At 33.3% G+C, this 11,469-nt stretch overlaps 1 protein-coding gene across 1 annotated transcript; it reads left to right on the top strand.

The window, feature by feature from the left end:
• The first annotated feature begins 2,147 nt into the window (after positions 1-2,147).
• Positions 2,148-6,339, top strand: LOC100257512 (pentatricopeptide repeat-containing protein At3g09040, mitochondrial). The gene is made up of 2 exons (XM_002278182.4): positions 2,148-5,592; positions 5,727-6,339. Exon 1 carries the CDS (start codon positions 2,259-2,261, stop codon positions 5,403-5,405), a length of 3,147 nt encoding a protein of 1,048 aa, XP_002278218.1. The 5' UTR covers positions 2,148-2,258; the 3' UTR covers positions 5,406-5,592; positions 5,727-6,339.
• Positions 6,340-11,469: the final 5,130 nt, after the last annotated feature.

Below are 11,469 nucleotides of genomic sequence, written 5' to 3'. Positions count from 1 at the left end.
GTGGCAGTGTGAAGTCAACACAATTATGTTAATAACTTAATACTATTATAACCCGTTAAATTTGTTAACACTATTAAAACTCATTTAATCTATTTTGAATTTTAAATTTATAAATAAATTATTTTAAAATACTTTTTTATTTGGTCGAACTTTTTAAAATTTTAATTAATTTGCTTATTTGATTTTGATTACAATATGTTTATAATATAAAAAATAAATTAAAATTTTAATTGTACATTTATCTATTGTTTTAATTATAAAATATTTTTAATCTCTATGGTGAAAATACACAAAAATTTACTAGGTTATTATTTAATTTTGTTAATTATATGATATTTATAATAAAAATAAATATTTTTAATTTTTAATTTTAAACATATAAAATTAATAAATTTATACGAGTCATAAATAGGTTGGGCCATGGATCTGTTTAGTAGAGTAGTTGATCAATAAAATATGTACACGACTCATTTATTAAATTGATTAAACATTTTGAAATGATTATGACATAAATACTATTAAACTTGATTGGAAAGTCACTAAAATTTGTATTATTTTTTAGTTTTGTTGTTCTATAATGTCAAAATTGTCACCCTTGATTTCCCTCCTGCAAATTGGAGTACATGCTTATGGGTCTTACAACAATACTACTTTTTCAGTGGACGATAAAACCAGTTGCCTCTCTACCATATGATACAAAATCCCCCAAACTCAAAGCCCAGAGCCCAACAAAAGGCAACCCAAATACCAAAATTAAACTCTATATCAAAAGTTTACACAAACTAAAAACATTATCCAACCTAAACACCATATGGTTTTTTCTTAAACTTTCATCATTTATTTAAAAGCATAAAAGTAAAAATGTATCTCTCATATTTCATTCTAATACGGGTTGAAAAAAATACGGGTTGAATTGTTTCAAAAATAAAAACCAAATAGTTATTTAAATGTTAATACAAAATCAGGATGAAAAGAACAAACACAACACACTTGATGGATAGAGTGTATTGGCTATACTTATTATGGGAGTGTACCACTGTTGGGTTCCTGGACACTCATCCGTGAACTAGCTCAAGATCACAATTCCATATGGAGCTTGGTTTCACAAAGACCAAGTGACTGATGATGTTGGCCACTGGTTTCGTCCTTTTGCTATTAGCAGTCATTTGGATATTACATAACATCTGCTATGGTGCCTATTTATAAATTATTGTTTTTTTTGAGTGGGTGGGATGCTGGGCGACTGAGTATGGAAATTTATTAGACCTTTGTGACTGTATGGGGTGTTGCTCATATGGTGCCTAATGCACAACCTTCTAGAGCTTTGCACTTGTTCAGTTCATTTGTTCGCGGAGATTGCCAAACACAACACCTCCCTCCATCCCCCGATGGAGCTAGCTAAAAAATTAAAATTGCAATAGGGTTTTGAACCCTTACCTTATGCTTAAAGGGAAAGATTGTTTTCCACTCTCTTTTTTACCATTTGAAATAATTCCTATATTTATACCTTCCCAGAGCACATTCCTAGCTTCTTCATTGCCTCCATTGATGATTAATTGGGTGTTATGCAAGAATCACTACTTCATACTTGTTGGAGAATGAAAATCCATCCACAAAATCTTGAAAGGTCTAATTTTACCTTGAATTCCATGGTGGGGTGGCATTGGTCAAGTTCATGTGAAATGATTAATAGGCGGATACTATCATCTATTTAACCCGTTTAATAAATGAATTAAAGTTGAATTATGTATAAATGAATGGATAATCCATTGATATATTCCAATCCATTAAACTTGTTAACATTATTATAACTCATTTAATCTATTTAAAATTTTAAATTTATAAATGCATTATTTTAATTTACTAAAATTAATTAATTTTAATTATAATAGGTTTATAATATAAAAATTAAATTCAAATTCAAATTTTACACTTATCTATTATTTTATTTAATGTTCTAATTAAAAAACATTTTTAATCTTCAAATTGGTAAAATTTGTATTGGTTTTGAGTTTTGTCATCGTGCCATGTCAAAAGTAATCACCCTTAAATTCTCCCATGAAAAATGGATTAGACGTCTATGGGCCTTGTAAAAATATTACACCTTCAGTGAGCAATGACACCAGTTGTCTCTCCTTAATGATACAAAATTTCCTCAAAACTCAAAGCCCGGACCCAACAAAAGGCTGTTCAGCTGCTGGAACCCAAATACTTGAGCCCACTTACTTTCGATATGGGCCTGGCGGGGAACGTTTTAAATGGCCATTGAGAGCTCGGCAACCGACCGACGTCACCGATTTAATCACTCAGGGACTCGACTGAGTCATGAGTCAATGCGTCACGGTAGAGCTCCGTTCACAACACTACACAGATCCAATTCCCTCTCCTTCCATCACCAATCCAACTTTTCAACAATTCAGCGCCAAGTGAATCAAACTTCAGAGCACAAAATATTTACTCATCTTTTGAAAATTTGCCTACAACAATGCCAGCGAATCAAAATCCGCCACCCGTTCGACGAAACGCCTCAAAGGCTAGCCCAAGCTTCAAGAACCAGCAAAACTATCCACGCCCAGACCCTGAAATTTGGGTTTGGATCAAAAGGGCGGCTGGGTAGTGCCATTGTTGATTTGTATGCTAAATGTGGCAATGTGGAATTTGCTGCGAAGGCATTTAACCAGCTTGAGAAACGAGATATACTGGCATGGAACTCGGTTCTTTCCATGTATTCGAGGCAGGGATCGTTGGAGCAGGTTATTTGGTGTTTTGGGTCATTGCAGAATTGTGGCGTGTCGCCCAATCAGTTCACTTATGCTATTGTTTTGTCCTCTTGTGCAAGATTGGTGGATATTGATCTGGGCAAACAAGTCCATTGTGGTGTTATTAAGATGGGTTTTGAGTTTAATTCCTTTTGTGAAGGGTCTTTAATTGATATGTATTCAAAATGTGGTTCTCTGGTTGATGCTCGGAAAATATTTGATGCAGTGGTGGATCCTGATACAGTTTCCTGGACAGCAATGATTGCAGGGTATGTTCAAGTTGGTTTACCTGAGGAGGCACTTAAGGTGTTTGAGGATATGCAGAAACTAGGCCTTGTTCCAGACCAGGTTGCATTTGTGACTGTCATAACTGCATGTGTTGGTTTGGGAAGGCTTGATGATGCATGTGATTTATTTGTCCAAATGCCCAACACAAATGTTGTAGCATGGAATGTGATGATTTCTGGGCATGTGAAGAGAGGTTGTGATATAGAAGCTATTGATTTTTTCAAAAACATGTGGAAAACTGGTGTTAAGTCGACGCGATCCACATTAGGAAGTGTGTTGAGTGCCATTGCTAGTTTAGAAGCTCTCAACTATGGCCTGCTGGTTCATGCTCAGGCAATCAAACAGGGTTTAAATTCTAATGTTTATGTTGGAAGTTCTTTGATCAATATGTATGCCAAGTGTGAGAAAATGGAAGCTGCCAAGAAAGTTTTTGATGCTTTGGATGAGAGAAATCTTGTGCTATGGAATGCAATGCTAGGAGGTTATGCACAGAATGGGTATGCCAGTAAAGTCATGAAGTTATTCTCTGAAATGAGGGGTTGTGGTTTCTGGCCTGATGAATTTACCTACACTAGCATTCTGAGTGCATGTGCCTGCTTGGAATGTTTAGAAATGGGGCGCCAGTTGCATTCATTTATTATCAAACATAATTTTGAATACAACTTATTTGTGGAAAACACATTAGTAGATATGTATGCTAAATGTGGGGCTCTAGAGGAAGCAAGACAACAATTTGAATTCATAAGGAATAGAGACAATGTTTCTTGGAATGCAATTATTGTTGGGTATGTGCAGGAAGAAGACGAGGATGAGGCTTTCAACATGTTTCGAAGGATGATCTTGGATGGGATTGCACCTGATGAAGTGTCTTTGGCTAGTATACTTAGTGGATGTGCAAATCTTCAAGCTCTTGAACAAGGAGAGCAGGTGCATTGCTTTTTGGTCAAATCTGGTTTACAAACTTGCCTTTATGCAGGAAGCTCCCTTATTGACATGTATGTCAAATGTGGTGCCATTGAAGCCGCTCGATATGTTTTCTCTTGCATGCCTAGCCGAAGTGTTGTCTCCATGAATGCTATTATTGCAGGGTATGCTCAAAATGATCTAGTTGAAGCAATAGATCTGTTCCAAGAGATGCAGAACGAGGGATTGAACCCATCTGAAATCACCTTTGCAAGCCTTTTGGATGCATGTACTGGACCTTATAAATTGAATCTGGGAAGGCAAATCCACTGTCTAATACAAAAGAGGGGCCTTTTGTATGATGGTGATTTCTTAGGCGTCTCTCTCTTGGTCATGTATATGAACTCCCAAAGGAAAACAGATGCAGATATTCTTTTCTCAGAGTTTCAATATCCAAAGAGTACAATCTTATGGACAGCAATAATATCAGGACACACTCAAAATGGTTGCAGCGAGGAGGCTTTGCAGTTGTATCAAGAAATGCATAGAAACAATGCCAGACCGGACCAAGCCACATTTGCTAGTGTCCTTAGAGCATGTTCCATCTTAGCTTCTTTGGGAGATGGTAGAATGATCCATTCTCTCATTTTCCATGTTGGTTTGGACTCAGACGAGTTAACAGGCAGCGCCGTTGTAGACATGTATGCTAAATGTGGGGATATGAAAAGTTCTGTTCAAGTTTTTGAAGAAATGGGTAGTAAAAATGATGTTATCTCTTGGAACTCGATGATAGTTGGATTTGCTAAAAATGGGTATGCAGAAAATGCACTGAAAATCTTTGATGAGATGAAGCACACACGAATAAGGCCTGATGATGTTACATTCCTTGGTGTTCTCACTGCATGTAGTCATGCAGGCAGGGTATCTGAAGGCCGTGAAATCTTTGACATCATGGTCCATTCCTATAAGATTGTGCCAAGATTAGATCATTGCGCTTGTATGATTGATCTTCTGGGCAGATGGGGCTTTCTCAAAGAAGCTGAGGAGTTCATTGACAAGCTAAATTTTGAGCCCAATGCTATGATTTGGGCAACACTACTTGGTGCTTGCAGAATACATGGAGATGATATAAGGGGGCGACGAGCAGCTGAGAAGCTGATTGAATTGGAACCTGAAAATTCTTCTCCTTATGTGCTACTTTCTAATATATATGCTGCATCAGGAAACTGGGATGAGGTTAACTCAGTGAGGAGGGCAATGAGAGAAAAAGGACTGAGAAAGTTGCCTGGATGTAGCTGGATAGTAGTAGGACAGAAGACAAACTTATTTGTAGCAGGGGATAAATTTCATCCCAGTGCTGGTGAAATCCATGCACTTTTGAAGGATTTGATAGCACTAATGAAAGAAGATGGTTATATTGCTGAAACTGATTCTCTGTTGGAAGATGAAGACTGAAGGAGGCATTCCTTTTATCATTTTTGTCTTTGTTTGAAGCAGAGATGAAATCATTATCCAGTTAATGTGAAAGCAAGAGGTATATTATGGGTTCATTTTGCTAAGAAGCATTCATTGGGGCTAAGTGGGCAGGAATGATGCTTTGAAGGTCAAGATCTGTAAAGTCCTTCAAATCCATTTCTCCTCAGTAAGCAATTTTGATGACTTATTTATCCTATTAATTTTTAGAAACATTTCTCAATTTTCTTCATTAAAATTATTGAGTCTTCATCTGTTGGATACAATGTTACTTTTGGTATTATTCTGCCTTTTGGGTCTCAGTTGACTGCCAAGGAAGCCAGCTTCAGAGTCTAATTATTTCCAGAGTGTGAATCTATTTTTTCCTTCATATGGAAAGGCCAGCACCATGAGGGGCATATTTTCTACATCCTACTGCTGGTTTTTTTACTAATTGTTTATCATGGTTGATCGACATTCATATTAAGCTAATGGCTCCCTTATCTATATAGAGAAGGCTGAATGGAGAATGAGCTAGAAATAGAATCTTAGATAAACTCCAACCGAAGGATAGAGTTGAAAGAGGATTATGAGGTTCCAGAGGAAAATATGAATAAGATCTTCTGTAATTTGGGGGAACCCTTTGTTGAAGCTCTGGATGGGAAATCCAAGTAGATAGATGCCACAAAAGCTGTTTTACTCATTTTTAATTCTCTGAGGCTATTATTACTTCACTCCTAAAGTAATACTCATGGGCATTGGGAATTCTAGTAATACACTGACCAAAGTGGTATTACATGATGCTAAAACTTTCTTCCCTGCAGTGGCATTTTTTTTTTTCATTTACGATCATATGTAAAATTGTCATGATTACATGGAAAAATATTTATCCAATAATTGATGTTGTATGAGTGCTCCCTGCTGAAAGTTTGTTTTATTCTTAGTGCCATTGAAGTTATTTCTTTAGAAACTTTTGTCAAAACAGCATTGCTGTGCTGCTGGCTTCTATCCCATTTTAAAGGCAGAGCTGCAAAAATTTCTACTACATTGTTGTTGGCTATTTATAGCTGGTCACTCCGACAGGTTCAACCATGGACCAGAACGGTGATCCTTCCTGTTCGAACTGCCTTTTCAGCCTGGTTTTGAATTAAATGGATGCCTGAACTGGCTGGCTGGCCGGGTTTTCATTCCAAAACTGGCTCTTCTTGTCTTCTCTTAGCATTAGAACAGGGCATTTTAAATGTTTTTCCAAAGTTTGTTATTATGTTTTCTTAGCAAAATGTTTGATTTAGACTGTATGATTAATTTTTGGATTTGTTATCACTAAGGATTTAATCCTTGCAAGTTTGTTGGTTGAGCTTTTACCTTTTAGTGCTCTTCATGCATATGAAGCGGAAATGTATCAGTTTATATGAAGTGTAGACAATTTTGGTAATGTATGTTCAGTGATTAGAAAACTTTTTTAATCTTTCTAACACTTGAAATTTTTTATTATTTAAATATTAAAAATCCTAAATGCAGTGTAAGTATATAATTTTGTTAGTACTAATTATCAAGATAAATTAAGCTTAATGATAAATTAAACAATTATTCTTATTTTTTTCTCAAAGAGATGGAGAATTGTATTGAACAAATAGAGTTCTTTAATGCATTCAAGCATACAAAATCCATAATTTTGAGTGAAGTCTCCAGAATCACTTTACATTTCAAAGTCTTTGAATTTTGGCAATTTGTAGGGTTATAAAAAGAAAATCATAAGGGAAAAAAATAATTGTGCCTATATCCTTTTAAATAAATCACTTTAAATTTTACATTTATTCAAAATAAAGTTTGACATACTAAATTTTAAAAAATAACATATAAGAAATAATTAAGGTGATATGACACTGCTAGAAAATATAGGGAAAAAAAAAAGAGAAAATGAAAAGACATATTTTAGGATTCTATATCAATGAAATATATTTATAGGCACTAAACAATTTCTTTGATAAATTTTATTATCACAAATGATTTAGAAAGCAAATGGTAATTAGAGAAATCTCGATTAAGTAAAATTGAGTAATTAAATGTCGTTAAACAGTTTCATGAAAAAAATTTACTTCTTGAACAAAGATCAAATTGAATAATTAGGAATAAGAATAAGAATAATAAGAATAAGAGTTAAGGATAAGAATGAGGATGAGAGTGAGAAATATTAAATATATTTCATATAATATAAATTGAATTTATAATTTATTTTTTACAAATTAAAAAAACTTGTATATAACTTTTGTATAGAGAATTTTAGAGAATTCTAGGAAAGAGTGAAACCTTTGTGGTTCAAAGAGTTCTTTGGGCGCTTATAAATAGAACATGACCTTATTGGTTAAGGCACCAACAAAGTTGAGAGCTTTCTAGCATTGTAAGTATATTTGTGCAATACAAAATTTCCTTTCTTTTAAGCGTCATCTTTGATTGCTCATCTTAGCTTCCAAGTTGTGTGTATAGCTTAGCCTAGCAAGCTAAGTATCTAAGTGCTGCACATTAGCTTTGGAAAGGCCTAAGTCCATGACAAAGAGTGGTAGCAACAAGAGGCAAAGTCATGGTTGCCACCACCATGCAAACATATCAAAATCATGGCAACAGTAGCATCAAATATCATGCTGGAGACATTTCTCCAAGCATGAATGTACTTACGCTTCTCATCAAGCTTGCTTTTTTGGAGTTGAGCTTTCTCAAGCATTAGCATTTGCTACCTGTAAAGGGATTGAAAAATATGGAAGAATTCGTCGAGAAAGAATCACCAACTGTGACTTCCTTCAGCATATTGAAAGAAAGAGTTCGAACTTTGACTCCCACAGCAATGGTATTGATGACATGACTCATGCAGGATTGTAGCACGGTGTCACAGGACTAAAGATCAGTATAGACCTGGTATGTTGTTGATCCCATAGAGCTAACCGGTGACCCCACCAATCATTGCACATCTTGCAAAGCATGTTCACCTAGATTATGGTCATTGCACATCCCTACAAAGAAGGTTCACCTGGATTATATTGGAGAGACCTCTTGATGCCAAAGTCAGTACAACAACTTTGAAAGGATAACCATGAAAGTATTTTTTTTTTTTTTAAATCTCTTATACTTTTGACCATACCTAAAGAGCATTTTATAGGTTTTGATCTCTGTAATCGACAGGGGATTCATTACAATGTAACAGATATTTTGTCTTAATTGCGAAGCTTTTATCATAACATAACGGATATTCTGCCTTAAATTTCCCACGTCTTCCTATTATGCCTAACTGTCCAAGATACCGTACTTTTCCGCATAGTAGCCCAAAGGGCTCACGCCCCAAAACCCACTACAAGGGCATGACGGTCATTTCACACCTCAAGTCCAAAAGCTCAAAGTGGAAACGATACAAACATTCGTATTATAATTATAAAGAAATTTACCAATTACCAAATTCATGTTCAGAGTAGTAGGACAAAATTCTAAAGTCTCCGAGTATCAACTTTTTTTAAAAAAAACTAACACATCAATTAGAGTGTTATTGTCCAAATAACTTCAAATCCAAATAATTTAAACGAAGAATAAATTTTAACATCTAAACAATGTTCAAAATAAAGTTTGAACCAAAATATTAACAAAGAAAAAAATTTTCAGCCTAGCCATCACTCTTCGCCCGAACTAAGAGTACCTGAAAAATTATCAACGAAGGGGCATGAGCTTAAAGCTCAATAAGGAACATCAATGCAGTTTTATGGATTAAACATTTTCAATCATGTTTGCAAATAGGAGATATAACAAATACTTATTTTCATAAAAAAACTTTTGAGTTCGAAATACTAATATATTCAAACTTTTCAACAAACTTTCTCATATCCATTTCAAAACAATTTCTCATCAAAACCAAATCAAATGCATTCAAAATATCTTACTCTGGTTATCAAATAACAAATGGTGCCCAATTAGGTGAGATTTCACAAATGAGTGACTAGTTTCAAATTTGTTCCATTTAAGGTGAACAAAACCAAAAGTCAACAATTATAACCCGTTAACTAGGAGCTATAAGCCGTTGAGTAAGGCCATATAATATTAACTATTATAACCCGTTGATTAGGGTATAAAAATGTCAACAATTATAACCCGTTGACTAGAGCCATAAGAGTCAAACACTTTATTTCATTAATTCAAACTTGCAAAACAAAATATCATATCTCCAAAATTTTTCACTTTTCATAAATAAACAAAGAAGATTCTCAAATATACTTTCCATACAAAACACATATTTGATTCATGCAAAAAGATGAAAATAATATCTTTACATATTAACAATATAAAAAGGAAATTATTTTCTTTTGTAAACATCTGCATTAATTTCCCCTACCTTGAAAAAGCACTCAAAATCTTGAAGTATTTAACTCTGAAAAATTTCCTCATCACCTAACATAATATCATACACAATATTTTATTTATCCAAACATATAAATTTGAAAATCCTAAAAATATTTTATTTAGTATTAGGAATCCTAATTAATTTCTCATATTAATATTATTACCATCCAATATTATTTTCAACTTCCTAAACAATAATTTATTTCCTTTTTTCTAACTTATCTAAAATAAATCTTTTAAGAATATTTATTTACATTAAACTATTATTACTATTATTTAAATCTCATACCGAAACTTAACAAATACCCCATGCAATTTTTATTTTTTTTTCATCATGTCAAATCCTTCCTACACTTCTTTCATCATTTTTTTCTTTCTCTAAAGTCAAAACTTTTAACCTCCATACTCACAATTTTATGTAATTTTCACATCCAAAACTATATAATTTTTTTTTCCTAGATCTATTCATTTGAGTAATCAAAATTTATTGATCTTCATTAATAAATCAAACATATTCATAGATTTTTAATCTTTTTGACCTAAAAATTAATTAAGCGACCTCTAATCAAAATTGAGATATTCCAAAGAATATTTAAAGTGTTTAAAACTAATTAACGAATATAAAATATTAATTTAAAGATTAAAAACCTTACCTGAAAAATTGATCTTCAAACCTTGATCTTCAAATCTTAAACCTTTAAACCTTCAACCCTATACTCTTCGATCTTTCCGATCTCTGTGTAAAATGGTTTTCTGAATGGAGAATATAGGAAAGATATAATTTACATATAGGGGTTTTAAATACGAAAAGATATTTTTACCCTTATTAAATTATTTTAATTAATTAATAATTTCTAAATTACATTTTACCCCTAAATTGGGTTTGGGGCATTACAACCTACACATGCGACTTGGTATAAACTTAACTCAATTGAGAAATGCAAGTTGTCAGTGATTGCTGAGGAAGTCTGCATATATTCTCCCATTATGATCTCAACACACAGAATAATACCCAATTTTGATTGAGTCTTTGTCAATTCTTCACCAAACTGAAAACAAGAATATATGATTAATTTTTAGATTTGTTATCACTAAAGATTTAATCCCTGCCAGTTTGTTGGTTGAGCTTTTACTTTTTAGTGCTTTTCATGCTTCAAAGACACGGATTCTTTTAGCTTTTCACTTTTTGTAGTCTTTCAATCTTGTAGCTTCTTCCTCCAACAAGGGACAAATCTTTTTCATACTTGTTTATTCTTTTAAGGGATGTATTTTAGTTTTCTTTCATGCAGAATATATGTAATTATTATTATTATTATTTTAAAAAAGAATGATTGATAATAGGATGTGACCTAAAATTGGGGAAGAAAACTTTTTGACTAGAAGGTGAATCAGGGGAAAGAATGAGGGTTCAAGAAACTTCACTAGAAAAGAAGAGGGGAGGGGAAGAACCAACAATAATAAAATTAAAAAAAAAAATCCAAAATGGTGGTATGATGTTTGGAAAGTAGAGAAGAAGGTGAAAAGTGCAAGGAGGATAAAAAAAATAAGATTGAAAACAAAAATGCATGTAAAATATATGTTTGAGTGTCTTCATTATTGGTTAGGGTACAAAAATCAATATAATTACTTTTAAATAGAGGCCACATTATCTTATTAACTATATATATATTTGTTTTCTTTTATTAAA

This window comes from Vitis vinifera, chromosome 18 (assembly GCF_030704535.1).
Source record: "Vitis vinifera cultivar Pinot Noir 40024 chromosome 18, ASM3070453v1".
In the NCBI taxonomy this organism is placed as follows: domain Eukaryota; kingdom Viridiplantae; phylum Streptophyta; class Magnoliopsida; order Vitales; family Vitaceae; genus Vitis; species Vitis vinifera.
This window is presented reverse-complemented; position numbering and strand designations above follow the sequence as displayed.

Bases quoted from the DNA above. Each gene is read 5' to 3' on its own strand.
- LOC100257512 (XM_002278182.4), top strand. From the start codon at position 2,259: ATGGCCATTGAGAGCTCGGCAACCGACCGACGTCACCGATTTAATCAC.